We start from the raw sequence: 21270 nt of genomic DNA on the forward strand, positions 1-21270 counted from the left end.
GCCAGCAGGGTGAGGGAGGTGATCCTGCACCTCTGTGCTGGTGAGGCTTCTCCTGGAGTGCCGTGTCTAGATGTGGATTCCTCAGTACAGGAGAGACATGGACCTGTTGGAAAGGGCCCAGAGGAGGGCCACATAAATGACCTAAGGGATGGAATACCTCTCCTGTGAGGACAGGCTGAGAACTGCGTCAGTTCAGCATAGGAAAGAGAAAGCACTGGGGAGACCTGAGAGTGGCCTGTTGGTGTATTATGTGGAGGAGGGCTGTAAGAAGGAAGGGGACAGACTCTTCAGCAGGGGCTGTTGTGATGGGACATGGAGAAATGGTTTCAGAGCTAAAGGAGAGGAGATTTAGATTAGACATGAAAAAGTTGTTTAGAATCGAAGGCGGTGAAGTATGGGCACAGGTTGCCCACAGAGGTAGTGGTGCCCTACCCCTGCAGACCCTCAAACTCAGGCTGGGAGTGGCCCTGACTACTGATGGAGCTGTGGGTGTCCTTGTTCAGTGAGTTGCACCAAGTGGTCTTCAAGGGTCCAACTCAAACAGTTCTACGATTTTATGCCCAGAAATGGACAACAGCTGACTGCTGAAGCCCTCAGCACGTCTCACAACACCCTATGCGTAGGAAGAACGTGACACCAGGGCATCATTCACTTATTACCTCATGAATAAACTTTCCCAGGAAGCAGCGTGCCCTCACACCAGGGGCTCCCAGTAGTTTAACCAGCACGTCCCCAAGGGCTGCGGTGCGTACGGCCGGCCGCCATCAGCGTGAGCGAAGGGAGAGGCGCAAGTGGAAGCCGAGGCTCACAGCCGGACTTCTGAACCTCTAAGCCGAGCCCCCCAACCCGCTTGGGACACCCGCACGGGCCCCGCCGCCTCAGGCCTCACTCCTCCACCCCGCCCTGCGGGGAGGGGCGGCGCATGCGCGGCGGCGTGTCCGCCTGTCAATAAAGATTGAACAAGCGCCGGGCCGGGGGCGCGCGGGAGGGCGCGTTTCGTTGGGCGTTTTTGGTTTTTTTTTTGTTTTGTTTTGTTTTTAATCTCTCTCCTTCTTCTCTTCGAACAAACTTTATTGTTCCGGCGGCGCCGCGCGCGCGCCATGCGCTGAGACCGCCGCGCTCGGCTCCCGCTCCGCCCGGCCTCGGCATGTCGGGCAGCCGCCCGCCGCCTCACCCCGCCGCGCCGCCCGCCGCCCCGGCCTCCTCCTCTTCTTCCTCCTCCTCCTCCTCCTCCTCCGCGGCCATGGCGCCCGGCTCGTCCTCCTCGGGCGGCGCGGCGGCGCGGCCCGTGCTGGTGGCGGCCGCCGTGTCGGGCTCGGGCGCGGCGGCGGGCGCTGGGTTGGCCCGGCTGGCGGCGGCGGCGCGGCCCGGCGGCGGCTCGTCGGGAGGCGGCGGGGCGGGAGGAGGGGGCAGGAAGAGGCCGCTGCTCACCCCGCTCTGCAACGGGCTGCTCAACTCTTACGAGGATAAGAGCAACGACTTCGTGTGGTGAGTGAGGGTTGAGGGGTGCGGAGGGCGAGGCCTCTCGAGGTGGTGCTCTGACCGCTCCGGGCCTTCGGGGGGGGGGGGGTCCTGGAGCCGGTCCTGTGTGTGCAGTGCCGGAGCTCTTTGGTAGCTGCGTGAGGGCCTGGAGCATCTCACTTATGAGGAGAGGCTGAGGAGGGAGCTTATGGTTGCGTGTGCCATGGGGCCGGGCTCTCTTGCTGATGCCCAGCAACTGAACAAGGGACAGCAGGCACAAGTTGGAAGCTAAGAAGTTTCGTGCTAAGACAAGAAAGAAGTTATTTGCGGTTCTGAAGGTGCAGTACGCAAAGGGTCATAGGCCAGGCTCTTTTCAGCAGTGTGTGATGACAGGGCAAGGGGAAATGGCTACAAACTGGAGCATAGGAAGTTCCTCTCAAATGAGCTAAGAACTTTTTCGCAGTGCTGGTGACACAGCAGTGGAACAGACTGCCCAGGGGGTCGTGGAGTCTCTTTTCTCTGGAGACAGACATTCAGACAGGTATTGAATACCTGTGTGACCTGCTGTAGGGAGCCTACTTTGGCAGGGGGTTGGACCAGATATCTAGGTCCAGCCCCTACAACTCAGTGGCCTTCTACTGTAGGGGTGGCAGTGCGGTAGACTAGAGGGTAGTCCCCTTCTCTGGACGTATTCAAGGCCACTGAACACTTTAACACTTTTCTGTGTGACCTACTGTAGGGAATCAGCTTTAGCAGGGGATCACCAGAAGACCCTTCCAACCAACTTCTATGATTCTGTCTTTCCTTGCTGGTTACTTCTTTTTTTTTTTTTTCCATTTTTGGAATTCGATCACCATAAATCCAGCAAAGCTGGCAGGGGCCTTCCTCGTTTAGGTGGAGATAACAGCACTTGTGTCAGTCTAACACCTGAATGCAGAAAAGTAGGGAACTTCTGCAATGATGAAAAACATTTTCTTCCGTAATCCTCTACATATGTCATCCTTCTAATGTTCAGAACTTCTGCAGCGATGAGCAAAGCTTTATTCCTTAAACCTCCCCACATGTCATCCTTCTGATGTTCAGCCAGGGCTGCTGCTTGTATGTGAAAGTACCCATCCAGCAGATGTGGAAGACCAAGGCCAGCACTGTGTCTGCTGTGGGAGCTGGTGGTAATTCTCAGTTTAAAGACAGCCTGCTGGTAACGGGCTTCAAATCTTCAAACATCAGGAGGAGGTTTGGTGTTTATGGCTCGATGGATGTACTAAAACGTGAGAACAGAAAGGTGGGGTAAGTGCTCTCAGCTGAGAGGTGAGCTGTGGTGATAGGAGATTGGAAACAAGTGTGAGCTATAGGAAAGTCAGCTGGAAGTGCAAGAGGAGAAGAAGTAGACTGCAGCCACCAAGGTGGCCCTGTCCAACTGTGCTGACTTAGAGGAGAGGGTCAGGTGTTGCATCTCTACAGGACACATATCGTAACAAAACGGCATGGACTTGATCCTAAAGCTCCATCAAGTGTTCTGTCAGAGTAGATGGGAAGTAGCCTTGTTACTCAAGTGAGGCTACTATAATAAAGTTGGTGGCAGGAAGAATGACAACCGCTTCTTGCTTGTAATAGGTGTAATTTTTGATGGTCATCTGTTGCTGTTGGTTTGTTCAGGAGAGTTTGGGGTGAGCACACAGCTGTAGTCCGTTGGTGTGCTCTGTCTGAACACTGGACCACCTTAATGGGTTTAAGGGAGCTTGTTTGGGGAGGTGGCTGCTTTGCTCATGGGTTTTCTGCTTGTGGTAAGTAATGTGGTGGTGAAAGCCCTTGTCTCATCATTACGCTCTGGTCTGCAGCCATTGCTTCCCATCCCTGTCCAGTCAGTTTTTGCTCCACGCTTTGTTGTGGTCATAGAAATAAGCTTGCTGAAAGGAAGGGACGTTAAGTCCATGCCATTAAGTTTGTAGGATCATCAGAATACTTTGAGTCCATTCAAAAAGCAGAGTTTCATGCTGTTTTTTTCTCCTGCAGGTAAGTGCTGCAGGGAGTGTGTGTAATTAGTTGTTTTCTCCTCATTCAGGAGTGCTGCTGGCTGAATAAGTGAGAAGAAAAAAAAAACAAAAACAGCTGAGCAGTAATCAGGGTAAAATGCCTTCTCCTGTCCTTTTGTACTTTAAATGAGAGCCACACTGGGCCTACATAACTACAAGTCAGAAGCTTTAAGAGCAGGTAATAATTATAGTTAGTTTACCTGGGTTCTCCGTTGCCATGTATTTCAGTGGGCTGAAGCACCTGCTATTAACAATAGGTTTGAATTATAGCACTCATCTTTTTTTTTTTTTTTTTTAAGTAGCAGTACAGTTATGCAATACAGAAGTGAAAACTCAACTGGCAACTTCATACCTTTGAGTAACGTCCAGCAAGACAGGTGTCTGTGCAGGTTTGAAGAATTGATTTTAAACAAGCTTTGGCTATTTTAATCTGAGAAGAGGAAGCTTTCTGCATGCAACTTTTCCAAAGATGCTTTCAAGATGCTGCCAGATGCAGGGGACTTTCAGTGGTCTTCCTGTGTGTGGACTGTGAGTTAATGTTAGATGCAGACAGAAACTTGGCATTGGATTCTGCCTATACCAAGCTAAAGGTGGGGGAGGAAGGGCCTTCATGCACACGACTCATGGTGTTAGTGTGCACAGCCTCTCCATCTGTCTTCTAAAACTTGCTCTCAGAAAAGTGAGGCTGAGGCTTTAATGCAAATGCACTGCTAGTCTGAGTTGTGAAATCTTGAGCAAGTGTATGCTCAGGTGTTTGTGAATTGGTACTGTTTGTAGTACTTTCAGCTTCTGCCTGGAAATGCATTATGCCAGAGCAGGAAAGCACATGTGTGTGATTTACTAGGCAGTTTCACGGTGATAGGGGAAACTTTTTGTTCCTCTTGGTGTAGGATGTAGAATTTAAAGACAGACTTTGTACTGCTACAGCCAACTCACGTAACTCTTTCCAGTTGCCTCAGGAGTGTCTGAAAGGGAATCCTCTAATTGGAGGATTTCCTCCTCTCCAGCAGTGTAATTGCCTATGGTTTTCCCAGGCCTTACCTTAACCCTCCCAATTAATGGTTGACTATAACTTTCTAAAATCAGTTGCCAATTGTTTTTCTTCCAAATGGGGTTGGGGAATCTGAACTGCAGGCTTGCTCTTCAATAGCCATTTCATTTCAGTGCTCTGACATAAATAAGAGCATATGGAAGAGAGTATATTGCACACAGAAGTACACCCAGCTAACTTGGGCATGGGAAACTCTGCTTGCTACTTTTAAAGGTGGACTTGTAGATGTTGAAAACCAGTTCTTTCTGTAGATGTTTCCCTCTTGATGATGACATGTATAGTTTGTATTTTGGTGATCTACTGTTATATTTAGCTTTGTATAAAGCAGATAGTTGATGGCAGTTGTTTAGTCAGCGTGACCATTCAGAGCCTGTAGCCAATCCTACTCTATTAGATCTCAGAAGAATAGAATAGGAGGGAGAAACTCTTAACAGGGCTGCTTTGCTGTGGAACAGAGGGAAATATGAAATGTGCTTGAATTTATAGTGACTGCTTCAACCAGATGTACAGAGACAGGTGGGGTGGCAGTAGTACTCTTGAGGTGCTGTGAAAACAGCTGACAAAACAGAGGCATGAACTTGGTTAGAACTACTAAAAATGTTTTGACATGTGCCCTGATTGTCTCAACCACCTGGAAAGAAAATACCCAGCAAGCCTTTGTAGTTTAGAAAAGTGTAGGGCAGGTAACTGTTTAGCCAATAAGGTATCTGTACCTGGTGAAGACCTGGTGGCTTGCTGAAGTAATCTGCACTTTTTTACACGGCTCTGCTTCTTGAGACCATCAAACAGAATAAAAGCTACCTCGTGTAGAGGAACCTTGGTTACACCATGCCTGTGTTTCAGTGCATGCTGGTAGCTCCAGTGTGTCTCAAGTTCCTGTCTCACGCCTCTGTTCATTTCTTAACTTTCCCTCTGCTGGACTAACATAAAACAGCTGGTGCATAGCAACTTCAAGCTGGCTGTAATGCATAGGCTTTGATAAGCATTGAAAGACATTCATCTTGTTTCCCCTTGTAAATCATTGAGTACTGGGGATGGGAATGGCTCTTAGTGGAAACTTCAGGCTCTGTTGGGAATGACCCTGGTGCTGAGTGGCTATTTTTGCAGGCTCTGATTGCTTTTTCTCAGCTGTTTTGACTCTGTCACTTCTCCAGTCAAACTGGCATGAAGAAGATTAAGTTGGGAAACAATGGTTTTGGATAGCTGTTGTGTCAGGAGGTGTATTCCTTCTTCAGCTCTAATTTGTGATGTCTTGCTGCAGACAGAAGAGCCTTGCAGCCTTGTTGTTTCCTGCACTTATTGCAAGCAGTGTACCAGAGAAAACACATTGATCCTACAGAAAAGAGCAATTTTCAGCCCATCTCCAAACAATGCCATGTTATAGGCATGGCTTGGAGGCACCAGTGGGGAGAGACCAGCCTCAGGGACTCATATAACCACAGATTTTCTACTTTCTTTGTGTTCTGTTAGCAGGCCTTTAAGGGATGCTTGATTTTCCCCTTGTTCATACATCCTTGTTGGCCAAGTTTGTTGAGAACTCATTCTAACTAAAAAGTGCCTTGAAACTAAGTTACTTCTGTTGTAGATACAGTGACTTTTAACACATTATGTTGGTGTCACTTAGGACAAATGATTCACAGTAAAAGGTCTGCTGGGGCACAAGAGGTGCTTGTTAATTACTTCAGTGGCTCAGTTTGAGGACCAGAAACGGTGCAAAGTATAATGTTCCTTGGTTTGCTCACAGTTGTGTTTATGTAGCTGATTTTCCAGGATATTTAAGACAACCTGGTTGTGTATCAGGTTGAACAAACTTAAAGGCATCCATCCTTCCCAATTTGGTCACTTTGAGGGGGATTTAGTTTGCAGTGGCCACAGCTTCCACTCTATGGGCTTAAAAGATGTTTTAAGAGTTGTTTCCTTCTCCTTTTAAATGCTCAGTGCGTCCCAGACATTAGTAACCTCTGAAAAGAGTGATGGGATGTGGAGAATGACTCCTGTGATGACTTTTTCAGGCTGTGGGGGAGAAATAGTGGTGAAATAGAGCCTGCTTAGCTCGACATCGCCTGTTTTGGTCTAACATCAAATGTTTTCATCTTAAATTCAGGAAAGTTTTGTGCCTTGCAATGACTGTTAGTGGTTTTTTAACAGATTATTCTATGAGAATGCACCTCCTGAGGGGAGGCTGCTTCTGAAGACAGCAGCTGCTGGCTAACTCCTCTCTGAGTGGAGATCTGTGCGGTCCAGCAGAGTGTGAGGACGGTGTTGGAGTGTCTGGGCCTAAAAGCAGGGTGAAGCTTGTGGTACAGCTTTTGCTTGTGTTACATAGATAATTATGATACCGTTGTCCACATCACCTTGCTAGGTAGCTGGTCAAATTCTGTAGGTGTGTATGTGATACCAGCCCTTGGGAATAGCAACTGTAGCAGTCACTGGAAGTCAAGTGCAGCTCTTCTGCTTTCGTTTTGCCTTCCATTTCCCTTTCAAATCCATTGGGGCCACTTGTCGAGGAGGCAGACCTCCTGTACTGCCATCCCTTCACCTCCTGCCTGCTCTGGGCTCTGTGGAATACTGCCTGGCTGCACATTCTCCTCTTGTTAGTCTTGCTCAGAGTGCTGTGCTTGTGTTGGTTCTGGAAAAAGCTGAAGTCTTGGTGTCCAGCTGCATTCTCCTGTCTTCCTGATTTGGGTCCTCTCTTCTCTGTTCTCCTGTGGCTGTTGGTTCCCACTTGTTGCACTGTACCTGGTGTGCTCTGCAGGGCACAGCCCTCACTGGCACCTGTGCCTCAAACTTGTTAGATCTGATTCTCATGACAACACTACTGAGTCATTTCTTTTAATTGTGCATAGCTATTGGCTGAAAAAAAATGGGAGAATAAACTGATTTTGGTGTCACCTAGACATACCTCATTATGTTAAAAACAGTTTAGGATCAGCTTGAGCTGGCCAGAAGGTTCTCTGCTTGTCAGTGGTGCTCTGGCTTTGAGTGTTTTGCAGCTGTTGAAAGCTTCAAGAGTGAACACGTACCTGGTTCTCAGTTGGAGCAAACTGCAGTATCACTCAGAGTTCAAAGAACTGTTGATTGCCCTTTTGATCTTTATACTGCCTAGTCGCTGGTGCACTTTTTACTGTCCTTTCCTATTTTATAAACATTAAAGATTACATTTATTTGAATGGCTGCTTCAGATTAATAATGCTTTTTAAGCCAAAAATTTAACTTTTTTTTTTTCTTCCAGTCCCATCTGTTTTGATATGATTGAAGAAGCCTACATGACAAAATGTGGACACAGCTTCTGGTAAGATTGTTGTGTTGCACAGATCATCCATCTCATATGGTGCTTCAGACCTAACACTGCCATGGATTGCTTTACTTCTGAGTTGCTACTTCTGTTTTCTGGCCCTGAGATTGAAATAGAATTTTAAAAGATGGTTGCCACCAGTTAGACTAAAAATAAAGAAGTCTCCATTGTATTTAAAATAAAATTTTGTGTTACTGTATTTCTCTGGAACGAAAAAAAAACAACTGGTTGTGAACTGTTAGTAGCACTCCATATCTGGGGTCAGGGCTGTTTCTACTGGAAATGGAAGCTGTTTTTTTTCTATTGCCATCTGAAGCAGTGGGTGCTGCTGTTATAAAGGTCGTGGGAGCCAGTGTTGGTGTTGGCAGGTCCTCCGTGCTTTTGTGCAAGACCATATGCAATTTGAAGTGGCTTCCACAGTTATCTATTGCAATTCTATTAAACTTGAGAGGGCATGCTTCAGGCTTGCTTCTTTCTTCACTCCTTGATGTTTTTCTCTTTGCGGAATGTTTGCTAGGAAACTGTTAGATCAAATTGGCTTGAGGTTCACATTTCTCAGTATGTTTTCTCTGACCCTCACGAGGAGGAAATCTTTTGTGGAGAAGGACAGGAACCCTGTAGGTGTAGGTGTGGAGTTACCTGCTTCCCTGGTTTCAGCTAGGGTTTGAAGTAAGCATTGACCTGTGAGGTTTTAATGTCTGGTGTGTACTATACTCTTAGCATGCCTGTTAAGTAGAAAAGTCCAAGATGGGAGGCATTTATTCAGGTAGAATAGAGCAGTGATACATCATTGGACGTTTCTTTCTTAAAGCTAGGTAGGAATTGAGGTTTTTCAGCTCAGTGCTGAAGTGCATCTTGTAGGTTTTCCATCCCTTAAGTAGCTAACTAGCTTATCAGGGCACCTCTGGAGTGCCTTGTGTTAAGAACATCTACTAGGAGGTTGGGGGGGTTGAAATGTGAGACTCTTATACAAGTCTGTGCACTGTTATCTGAATGTGCAGTAGTTTTCAGTGTTACTTGCAAAGTATTTGGCTGATGTAAAACCAAAAAAAAGTTGCTTCTGAATAATGCAGTCCATCTGCTGGCTCTACCTGTGGAAAAGGAGCATGAATTCAAGATGCAAACATGACTGAAGCAGCCACGTTGTCACAATCCTTATTGAAATAAATGAGTGAAGCAATTAAGTACAGTTTTGTAATCCTTGCCAAAAGCTTCAGTTTTTGCTGTAGCATTAGTCAATATTGGAACACTTTGACTCCACTGTAGCATCTTGGCAGTACAGCTGTTAACAAGCAATCCAAATGACACATTATCTAAGGTTAATACTATTTCCTTTGTGCTTATGTATCCTTTTCTGTTTATTCACTTGTATCTTATTTGTGGTTTTCTTTTTTCTTTTTAATAGCTACAAATGCATTCACCAGAGCTTGGAGGACAATAACAGATGTCCTAAGTGTAATTATGTTGTGGACAACATAGATCATCTTTATCCCAACTTCTTAGGTGAGCCCTGGGTTTGTTTGCATAAGTAACCTCTTAGTTGTGATGGGTGACATGCACTTGTAAATTCATCCTTATCAATAACCTACTTACAGGTACTGAAAGTGAACTCCAAGCATCAGCCCTTTGGTCAGCTGTGATTTGAAATAAATAACAATTCTATAATTACTAGTAACCACATTTAATACTCCACTGCCTCCAGTGGTTCTGTATGTTGAGTTACAGCAGCAAGACTGTGACTTGCTTTTTATGGCATGCAAACAGCAGCAAAATGGAGATGTTTTATGGTGACTAGAGATTTGAATCTCTATAATTGCTTCTGATTTCTTGTGCTGTCACTTGTTTAATAACCAAGACCTTGCTCTGTTTCCAAAGTACAGATGCTGGTGTGGGGAGGCTGAGTTGCATGTGGTACTGCTTTGACTGCCACAGTGTGGCTCTTGTGATGCATCTTTGTGTGTAAATTACATACAGAAAATATTTGTACATGTACACCATACTAATTAGTCACTGCATAAACAAAGAAGGGAAATAGTTAAATACTGTGTTACAGGGAGAAAAGATCAAAGTGAAACACGTTGGAGTATGAAATACCAAAACTGAACTACATTTAGATTTCATAGTTGGGATATCCACTTAATAATAGCCTCAGAGCCGCAGTAGCCAACAAATGGTTCAGAAACAGGCACCCTGACTTAGCCCTGAACATGCTATGCTGAAGGTTTTGCTAAGGCAAGTTGTGGAGGGTATGTTAAGCTGAAGAACATGGTTTCTGTACACTTACAGCTGTTGATTTAAGAGGTATGTTTTGGGAGAAAAAGAGGTGTATATGTGGGGAGGAATCAGCTTACTTCTATTTCTTTATGCCACTGGTGTGAAATAAAATATCTTAAGTAATGAACACGGTGCAATAAGGGGAGAGTTTTTGTTTTACTATGGGCCAAGAACTGGGGCAGCCAATCTGCTGATGTTTTATTTCCTTCAAACTCTTCTGTGACATATTTCTGACTTGGAGCTGTAAAACTCTGGTGCTTAGAAAAATGAACTGAAGCAACTTTGTTAATGCATAGGCATTATATTTGCTGATGACTTAAATACCTGTATACCCTTAACAAACAATTGTCCGGATAGTAAACTGAGTAGCGAAAAATGACAGTAACTTCGTACTGTTTTAGTTGCTAGTGAACTATCTGGGCAATTGAAAAGAAAAATTGAGGTGAATTTTTTCCCATATTTTATTTGAGAGCTCTTAAATCTGTCTTCTGATACCTGGTTGTTGTTTTTGTTCTTTTTTCAGTCAATGAACTTATTCTTAAACAAAAACAAAGATCTGAGGAGAAAAGATTCAAACTGGACCATTCAGTGAGTAGCACCGTATGTTCAAACTTTCTTACTTCATATTTACTGTTTGGTAATTGTCGTTATGTGGCTTAATTTAGAAGAAATTACATTGTCAAGCTGGTGCTTCAATATACTTCATGGGGGAATACAACCAATATTGGTGGCACCGTGTCTCACAACCTTGTTCACTCCAGTTCTTCCTGCCAGCAATCACAGATAGAAGCAAATTGTTTGTTACTTAGCATAACTAAATGTCATGCGATGTACTGAATGTAACCTGAGAAACTACCTGTGGAAGCACACTTAGTTAAAGGTAATAATCTTTATTCAGTATTGGAAATGATGGCTGCATTAAGACCAATAAGCAGTACAGGCTTGTGCGTCTGTGTGGGAGAAGTTATGTTCTACAGAGAAACTGAAGGAAGGATAATACTAACCACAAGAGGGAGAAAGATGTGTTTGGAGTATTGCTGTACTGGCTCTGATCCCAGATGCAACTGCCTGGTTCTCTTCTAGACTTGGTTCACGTTGTGGATTCAGAGTGCAGCTTAGGCTGAGTGGTGTTCTCTGGAGAAAATCCCTGTGCTGTAGCAGTGGATGCTTTTGTACATTTAAGATCAAAATGGTATATGATATTATTCAGAAAACTTGCAAGTCAAGTAAGACAAATCTTACAACTTCTGGTTTCCTTCCTTGGCTTCTGTAACTCATAAATAATATAGTTTTTTGGAAATCACTTCTGCTTTTCACATCGCACCTTTAGAGCTGTACCTGAGGTTACCTCTATGTTAAATAACTGTCAGTAAGTGGAAAATCTGTTATGACCTTACTCCAAAAACACTATTTTTATTTGCTGGCAAAACCAGATAGTACTACATCTCCTAAAACAAGAAACCTCGTTGCTTATGAGTTCCTTAATGTGCCTGTTCTCTTAACATCAAAAGTAATAAGAGAAGTTATTTGAGACATGAATCCTGTGCTGAGCACCATTCCTTGGCAATGGATTTGTCTCATTAATTGAAGTAACCACATTAAGGGATCTCTGAAGCTTTCTAAATCATGTAGTAGAATCTGTTAAATAATAGCACTTACGTCGAGATTGTTTTCTGGTCCCTTCAGTGATGGTGAAAGCAAGATTCATGCTGCATATAGAATTAACAAATCTGCAGTGTTCTTGTCCATACTGAAAGTGCAGTTCTAGAATCTGATATCTGCAGATATGAGTCTTTCTCTGTACATCTCATTTTATTCAAACATCTCTTTCTCCTCAGCCTTGCCTAATGAGCCTGACAAACCTTTGAACAGTGTTGCAATTACTTTCTGTTTCTGGAAGGAATTTATTTCCAGATTAGTAATTTTCAGGTTAATATTTTGTCTCTTTCATTATTGTCCTTTTAAAATATTAAATAAAGATCTTCAAGAGTTGAACAAGTTCACTGTTAACTTTTCATACGTCTGATGCTTATTCTTTCTTTCCATTCTTAGAAGAGTAAAAAGCACACCCTGAAATTTATTCCAGGTTGTAATATTTAAAATTTCTCTGATAGCATATTGACTTGATTTGGAGCAATGCATATTTTTTATTTCTAGTTGTTCCAGGTTGGAATTGAGGTTTTTGTCTGTGCAGTTCCCACAGGTTTTAAGTGTTATGTAAAAAGGAGTAATGTTCTATATGGATGTTACATTATTTGTCCTAACGTAGCCAATACAAATACACTATAGCTTCTTAGAAAATGTCTGCTTTAGATTGGAAGGCATTTCAAGTTTTTGCAAACCTAAATATCTTGATTTAGTGACATAGCTTTTGAGGACAAGATTTTCGATCCAGCTTTGGGTTTTAGAAGGCTCAGAGGCCATTCAGCTGCATCCTGAATCTTCCTAATGTAAAGCTATGCTAGCGTTAACCTATTATTCTTCCTTTCTTCTTCTGAAAGGTCCTTTTTTTGCCTAGCTATACTCAGAAATAGAAGAACGAACAACTTTTAGGTAAGGGAGCTTGGGCTGCACGGTAGTGTGCTTGCTCTCCAAGGAGTCCTTTTCAGCTCTAACAAGTTGGATGAAAAGATTTGGCCTGCTGAGCTCCATCTTCTTTCCTGCTCTTGTGTTTCCCATGAAAATACTCTTAAGAGGAATTGGTGTGGATAGGAGGTGAATAAAAGAAATGTACTGATGCTACTCTCTTCCATTTGGATTTAGCATAAAGGCTTTACCTATTCCTTGGTTTAAAAAAATTGAAAGGTATTGCCACTCAACAGTTATTTCAGGTAGATACTTTTCAACTGGGTTTCCATAAACATGCTTGCTTTTCCTCCCCATAGAAATATGTTCTCAAAAACTAGGGCACAAATCAAATAAAATTGTGGCTGTGTAATAATCTTTTCCTAGCAGTAGCTGTGTTCTCATAAAGCACAGATTCTCAAAATACCTTCCAAACGAGATAAGCAGTTACACAGAGCAGTGGGACAGAAGAGCTATTTCCTGTACATGTGGGAGAGTTGGGGATTTTGATTTCCAGAAACTGCTTTGAGATTTTTATTTTTTCTTTTACAAAGGGATGACATAGTGCAGTTTTGATGCTTGTTGCTGGATATAGCCCTGAATTTCTTGAGCCTTCTGTCCAATGTCTCTCATCTTCTTTCTAGAATGGCCACAGGTGGCAGATAATTCAAGATTTGTTGGGAACTGATCAGGACAATCTTGACTTGGCTAATGTCAACCTGATGCTGGAGCTGCTGGTGCAAAAGAAGAAGCAGTTAGAAGCAGTAAGTTTGTTTGTTTGTTTTTGGGTTTTTTGTGTGCTGTGTTTATTAAGTCAGTTTGAAGATCTGTGCAGAGTGAAGCTGCCTGTGCTTGTGATTGATCTGTGATGTTGCTGGTTTGGGAAAGTTAGATGTTCAGCCTTTCCACGCTGTTGGTCTCAGATGACCATTTTCAGTTACAAGAGCCAGACCTTTTAAATTAAACTGGGTTACAAACTTTGGCTGAGGGACCTCTGGGTAGGATTTAAGCAGTGAGGAAAAGTTGCAATGGAAATTGTGCATCTTATTCCTGCGGAATCAGTATTTACTCAGTCTGCACCTCTGATAGAGGGGGAGTAACACAAAAATATTTATTGACTTGAGTGAGATTATGCCCCTCTCTTGGGGCATGGAGGGGGAGGGCTTGTACATAACTCTTCCATTGTCATTCAGGGATGATAGGGTGGGAGTATAGTTTCCAACTTCAAAGTAAAACCCCTTTATTCTCAAGCCTATTTGTCACTTGTGACAAATGTGAAACAAGGAAACAAGATTGAGTTTATAAGTACTTCTGAGCAAGAAAATCTTGTGAGGATGCTTAGCTTTCAAAAGAAAAAAGTAAAAACCATATCTTGCACTTGAAGAATGCTTGAGAACTTTTTTCTTGAGTTTACTTGCTTTAACTACAATCACAGAGGTGGGGAGAGAGTAAGAAAATTACAGGGGAGAAAATTGTTTCCTTGCATCTTACTCTCCTTACTTTGTGTGTCCCCACTGCCATTAATGGGCTGTGTGTGCTTCTGTCCTGAACCTTTTTGAGAGAATGTTCACAGTCATTTAGTGACAAATGTCTCTGTAGACTGTGAAAATAAACTTCAGAATATTGGAATACAACAGTAGGACTATATTCTGAAATGTTTTTATTTCCTCTTCTCGTGCTCTTAAGTTTGTAGCAAATTTGGGTGTAATTATTAAGCTGATGTTTGAAGGAGAAAACCTGTTATGGAAAGACTGGACGAAGCATGCTTTAGTTTCATCAGTGACTTTGTCTTCCATTCAGAAAAAGTCTTCAGCAGACATCACCTCTTTTTACTTAATCTCAAGTGTTAGTTTTGAGAGGAGATGTTTTTGCATTAGTATTTCATACTTCAGTATGCTATTCAGGATAGACAACAAGTGTGCAAAGAATGCGTATTGCAAAAGCAATTTCAGGCATAGCAGAGGGGGGAAAAACAACCCACTTCCTTTTTGTAGTAAGCCTTCAGAAACACACAAACAAGAACTGTTACAAGGGTTTCTTCTTTCATGTAAAAACTTGTCATGAACCAAACAAAACCTTTAAAACCTGTGAGGCAAGTAAAACTACTGTTCTTAAAACTCCCTTAATAACTCATTTTCTTGTCCTCATCTCTGAATGAAAGCTGTTTGTTTGCTAAGTGTATGTATGAATTCTTGGTCTCTCTTACTCTCAGTGAAAAAGTTACACACCTTTATGTTTTGTTATGCAGGAGTCCCATGCTGCCCAGCTGCAGATCCTTATGGAATTTCTCAAAGTTGCCAGAAGAAACAAACGAGAGGTAACGTGCTTGGCTTTTCAGTGTGTGAGGTGGTGTCTGCTGCTTTCTGTTGCTTCATTTCTATTTCAGTGAGGTGCGTTATCTTAGCAAATAAAGCAAGGTGTATTTGGGGAGTCCTCATGCAGGGGACATGCAGTTTTCTGTGCAATCTATTTTCCACGTGACAGCTTCATTTTTTAACTTAAATTTTTCGCCTTTTGGTCTCATGCTGATGTAAATTTAATGTAGAATTTTTATCCTCAAGTTGCCTTCCTCCAACATGCTTCACCCAGCTCTTCAAACAAGATATATATATATTTTTTTTGTGGTGGAAAAGTTGGAAGGCTGAGGAGTAGTAAAATTGTGGTCTGTCTCAATTTGATGTTGTGTATCAAATGCCATGACTAATGCTGTGTCAAAAAAGAATGAATAGTCTGTGCTCTTTTCTTATTTGCCTCAAAATGAGTTTCTCAAGGAGTGAAAGATGTTTCCATATCAGATGCATTGTCTTTCGTGGTTTGGAAGCAGTTGCTTATAACTGTCGTACAATAGTATAAACTCTGGTAGCAGAAATTTCCCAGAAACCTATAGAAATGATGGTGAAAACCACAAAAGAATGAGCTTTCTACAGTCACTGTTTTTTGATGAAAGATATGAAAAAAATCAAAGACCCAACAGTGGGAATGCAGCTTACTGCAAACTTAAACCATCTAAGGGTGATGCACGTGAGCAGCCTCGTTCAGAGTGGTGTGAGGATTTGTTTTCAGTCATCCTAAAGGATCCTGAACCTGTCCACAAGTAGACATCCTCTTGCACTAAGTACTTTCTGTGTAGATGTGATGCAGCTTGAGGGACTGAGAGGTTGCCCAAGCTTTACAGTGACTCTGTCTGGGAGACTGATACAGAACTTGCTGGGGGTGTTCTTTAATCGAGTAATCCTGGGATGGTTCAGATATGTGATGTTTAGGTCAGTGCCTTGAAAAAAGTAATGGCTCTACTTCACACTACTGCAACTGAAAGAGTTGCAACAACTCTCACAGAAGGAGGTGCCATTAGTGCCTGCTTTAGTTTACATTTGTTGGTTGGGATGCATAGTTTGTGTTCTTTTTCTTTTTAACATGTGCAGTGTTCCTCTACTGAGTATAATATTCAGCACCTGGGAAACCTTTCCCATATCTGTATTTGCCCTTAGCTTCAGTTGTAATGGACAGGGACAGAATCACTTCTTAAGGCTGAGAATGTGGCCTTGGGAGCATCCTGAAGCCTGTTGGGACAGGGGATCTGCTTCAGGTTCTTTCTGTCCCTGCTTGTGTGTTCCCTCTGTTGCCATGACTACTTCTGATATTATTTCTTAACAACCCCCCCCCTTTGTATTGTAACATCAAATGCAGACTGTCACATCTCAAAAGACTTGTGCAAGCCTGTCGGTTCTGAGCTTGCCACAGTGGTTAGCATCTGGCCTTACCATTCATCTCATAGGGAATGAAGCCTTGTCAGACTTGCAGTAGCAATCTTTCTTTCCACTTGATAAGCAAGATAAGAAACAATGGGCAGAAGAGTGGAAAATACAGATTAGTCAGAAGGAAGATTTTAGAAAAACTATTTTCAGCAGTCAAGGCTCTAGCTCTACCAAGACACTAGATTAATCCATTTGGTTCTTCATCTGTAGTAAATCCCAGGATCTTCCCTGTAGGCAGCAGAGTTTGTTACAAATGCTCTATCTTCCAAATGATTTCTTCCAGAGGAGCTGCTGTTTGGGGAAGGATGTGCTCTGTGCCTATGGTGAAAATGCATCCAGTCTTAACCTGGATGGAGATGTCTGGAGAAAGCCTAAAGTACTACTTGAAAGAGAGGTTTAGATGGCTATCTTAATAAAGCAGTAAAGCTCAGGAAAGGTTAGCAGATCTTTTAACAAATTTCAAGTTTCTTTTGGTGCTTTAATAGGTGACCTTAAGAAACAAAGATGGAACTCAGCATGCAAAGACTGTGGAACATTGAATGTGTTTGACAGAGCTGTGAGTCGCGTGAGCAGGCTTGATTTTTGTGGGGAGAATCTGAAGGAACACTACTCTTCCGTTTTGTTTTTACTAATTCAAACCTGCTTCTAGTAAATGTGACTGCTGAGTGAGCAATTGCAACTTCACTCAGTAGGTTACAGCTTCTTTTGTGTATGATGGAGTATCTGTCACGTTTTTGCCTTAAATCTTCAAAGAAATAGAAAATTGCCCAGTAACTTTGTTTCCTAGCGTGCCTCTTTGAATATTATTTATTTCATGATTTTATTAACAGCTTTTATTAATTACAGACTGCAATTTCTTCAGGACTGGCAACTTTGTTAGTTAATATAGATCTTGCCCTAGAGTTAGTGTACTTGTGCAATATTTCATTACAACATGTTCAGAGCATGTAATGAACTACCTGTAGCTCTGCTTCTTTCACTCATTAAAGTTTTGTCCTCCCACCTTCACGGAACTTCACTTATTGAAGGGGGGTTATATCTAGAAGAAAACTCATACTTAGGAATTCAGAATATTGCTGAAGTCAAATCTTTTGACAAATGCCTCTTTCTTACACTTTCATCATTCTCTAGAAGATAAATGTGATGTTCAGCACCTGCAGAAGTTTCCATTAGAAATTCTGTTTTGATGTGTTCATAACTTTCCAGAACATTGATCTTTTGAGATCAAATTTACAGCATGTATTTTGCACAAAGGTATTTGCAAGTTGTTTTTCTTTTAAGGTTATGTTTTGTTTTCTTTCTGACCTATGTCAATAGGGCAAAAAAACCCAAATCCTTGGCAATACTAGCAGGAAAGAAAAAAGTCTGACTTGGAAAAAGACTGAAAACAAATGGCTAAAGCTTGAAAATACTTTCTAAATTAAATTAACCTGTAGTTTTATAGGGTAGGGGTGTATTGTAGATGATCAATAGTTGGTTTTCTCAAAGGCAAACGTAACGTGGCTGTGTGCCTTTCCATACGTGTGCAGAGTTAATTGAATGCACACTTCCCATTTTTTCATCCATCAGGCTCTTCCATCAAAGATCCAAGGGGTCTAGAAGGTCAAGTTTAATAACGAAGAACTCGGCTTTGTGTTTTATTACTGTTTTCAAGGGAAACCAAATACATCAACCTGTGACTTTTAAAATCTGTAATTTAATGCCATTACATTAGCTGTGTTGCATAAATACTTTATTTAAGTTCAGCTTTGTTTATTTTTAACTGATTGTTTGTTCCTCTCGAACACTTAACTGATATTATCAGCTCTCTTGCTAACAAAGCTCTACTCAGCTCTATTCATCAGTGTAAGGAGACTTTAACTCTTATCATGTTTTGAATGCTACCACACGAAGCCAGGCACCACTAGTGTAGCTGTACATTTTGTGGCTATATGTAATTTGTCCTAAAACACTTCTAGCATAGCTACTGGATGGAAAGTCTGTTACGTGGTTCTGTGAAGTAGGGCACTTGCTTAGCCAACGTGGATCCCTAGTTTAACCAATGATGGCACAAATCAAGTTGTGCAACATGTAGGTGATACATCTAGGTGCATTCATGCTTCTCACGGCTGTTGTCACTACTTCATGTTTATGGGCTTTTTATTTCTAATACTGTCACGGTAAGTCTCTCATACTTACAAACACGGCCTTTTTAATGTCACCCAATGCAGGGGGACTGTTTTCCTCTCTTAAACATCATGGGCCTGAGTTGTTCTCAGGTTGTCTGTGCTGAATGCTTGCTCAGCATTTCAGAATCATCATCACCCTTTTCAGCCTCAGATACGCATCTATCCGACTGTCTCTGCTTACTCCATCCTGTGAGCATGTTAAATACTAAAAATAAGAGGAGTTATTAGTAATTGTGGGATAATTGCCGGGAATTAAAAGCATGAATTCTCCAGGGATGTCATTAGCCTGTGTTAATCACTTCACCTGTCAGCTTTTATTGTTCTGTGCATACACACATGGATGAACTAATGAATAAGCAAGAGGAGGTGACAGAACTAGGAATCAGTCATGCTCTTATGTTGTCATATAGTCTTGATTACATTCCAGGACTCCTGAGATAAATTTATAGCTATACTACTCTCTCCTATGCACTGCACTTAAATAACAGGTATTTTAAATCTATTTGCATTTCTAAGCTGCTCAATTAGAGATGTGAGCTCTGACTGTAGTGATAATCCAAGGATGCAGTCAGGGTATGAGCAGACAGCTAGGGATTACTGTAGAAATATCAGTGCGTAAGAGCTGACTGAAGTGGGGGAGATCTCCCTAAAGAAAGAGAGTGCAACCTAAAGCTTAGGAGCTAAGTGACGTTGCACACAAATTCATTAAACTGAATTGATCTAAATGTACAGACACTTTTGTTCCCTTTTCGTTCCCTGCCTCAACGATCTTCCTCTTGTGATGGACTTCTACCTGACTGTGTCAGCAAGCATTCAAAGCGTTGTCCCTACAACCTGAACTGGAGGATTTATTTAGGATGGCTTGGGAGAAATAGCACATTTGGCTAGCCAGACATCTCTATCCTGCAGGAATTGTGTGTTAACTAGGGTGTAATCTTCAAACCATTGTTAGCTCTTCCTCCACTAAGAGGCAATATGTGCTGTTTGGAGGAAGCATTGACTTCAGGGAAGAAATATCCCATGCAGACGCGTCTGTTGTTGATGACCTGCTCGTATATCTTAAAGGCTTGTATCCCACAATTAAACAATGGAAATAGTATGCAAAGGCTTGTACAAAGAAGACTGCCCCAAAAGAAACCTTGTATTGTTCTCTCCTCATGCGAAGACTTAGTACAGTTGTCAGCAAGTGGAATTTGATGTCAAAACTTGCAGTTCAAAGGCCTGAAATCTCTTTCAACTCTGAAGGTTACTTCCTTGTCTACTTGGTCTATGTAACAGGCTCTATCAGAAGTAGCAATGGAAGGAAAACACTGAGGCATGAGACTTGCCACTGGTTTCCAGGGAAAACTGATGTATTTCTCTGTAGAGCTGTAGTTGGGATATTCGAGTTGTATGGGAAGAAACTTATCGTACTGGATATCTAAATCAAGGTTCAGCTATGGATATACTGAGTTTATATTCAGATTTGCTAGTGGACCAGTTGTTAGAAGAACAAGATGTAGTAAAAGGATGTTGTATGGAGTGTTTTGTCTTTATTGTATACAGAGTGATGAATGCTTTTGGATCAGAGTAATGTAGGCGTGTAGCTGACACAAAATGACTTGTTTCCAAAAGTGTGAATCCAAAAGTTCTGCTTAAGCTGTTCAGTGGGAGTTGCATTAGGGATTTCTCAGCATTTCTTTAGAAAATAACTTCTATTTCTTTCTTGTCCTTTTTCTAGAATTGGAAAGCCAGTTGGCAGAGAGTAAATGGCTTTGCCTCATGGGTTTTTCTCAGCTGTTTCTTTCCAGGCTGTCTCTGTGGCACTGAGAAATTCTGCTGAGCCCTGACCTAGATGGTAGCACCTAGAATTCACCAGAGTGTGTGAAGAAAGTTAAGAAGAATGCCAGGTTCACCACAGACAACTCTAGTGCAATTCACAGCTTTTATTTTTTTTTGGAAGCACTTCAAACTGGCACCAGGAGCCACAGTCAGGACTGCTTTTTGCCTGTGCTGCACAAACACAGAGCGTGATGTTCCTGTGAATTCTCGATCCAGGAAAAACAGGGGGCATGAGGATGAAAATTCCTCACTGTGCCCAACTGCATTTGCTGCTAGATAGCCAACTGACATGGAGTTCTGACCGTGTCTTGGTGTTCAATGCTGCATGAGCTGCAATTAATATTCCTCACCTAGATTCTTGTATGGAAAGTCAGGAGCGTTTTGGTGCTGGTGGTACAGTTATCTCTGCCTAGCTGTAACTGGAGGATGTCCTTTTGTACAGTTAGTCTGGAACTGAGAGTTGATAGAGTACTTTTGTATCTAGAGAGTTTCTTACTCAAACGAGCGGGTTTTTGAGAACTGCTTGGGGATCTGAAAGGGATTTGATCTGCAAGACTGTGTTAAGAAGAAGGCTCTGAGACCCTACGTTACCAACTGTGGTGTGGAGTGCAAATATCTAATGGGAAGGAGTCAAGTGGATGAGGCCAGGCTCTTTACAGTGGTACCCAGCAGCAGATGCAGGGGCAGTGGACACAAACAGAGAAGATTCATACTAACGTGAGGAAAAGCTTCTTGTGAGGATGACAGAGCACTGAAACAGGCTGGCTAGAGAGGTAGTGTAGTCACCTTCTCTGGAGATACTGAAAACCCACCTGGATGCTTTCCTGTGTAACCTACTGTAGGGGAC

The 21270-nt window shown here is 42.5% G+C and overlaps 1 protein-coding gene across 4 annotated transcripts in view; it reads left to right on the forward strand.

Annotated features, from left to right (window-relative positions):
* Positions 1-952: 952 nt before the first annotated feature.
* The window catches only part of COP1 (COP1 E3 ubiquitin ligase), a 123352-nt gene continuing 103034 nt past the window's right edge, over positions 953-21270 (forward strand). Inside the window, exons 1-6 of one of the 4 annotated variants that reach the window (XM_065745371.1) lie at positions 953-1488; positions 7778-7837; positions 9246-9343; positions 10638-10714; positions 13324-13443; positions 14928-14996. In XM_065745371.1, coding sequence (XP_065601443.1) covers positions 1148-1488; positions 7778-7837; positions 9246-9343; positions 10638-10714; positions 13324-13443; positions 14928-14996 — 765 coding nt within the window. In that variant the 5' untranslated portion in view covers positions 953-1147. Of the gene's footprint in view, positions 1489-3819; positions 3884-7777; positions 7838-9245; positions 9344-10637; positions 10715-13323; positions 13444-14927; positions 14997-21270 lie in introns of those variants that run through there. The other 3 variants (XM_065745379.1, XM_065745394.1, XM_065745385.1) reach the window with 3 other exon arrangements.

Source organism: Cyrtonyx montezumae, unplaced genomic scaffold, assembly GCF_038088225.1.
Source record: "Cyrtonyx montezumae isolate F1298 unplaced genomic scaffold, pur_monq_1.0 scaffold_1, whole genome shotgun sequence".
NCBI classification, from domain to species: domain Eukaryota; kingdom Metazoa; phylum Chordata; class Aves; order Galliformes; family Odontophoridae; genus Cyrtonyx; species Cyrtonyx montezumae.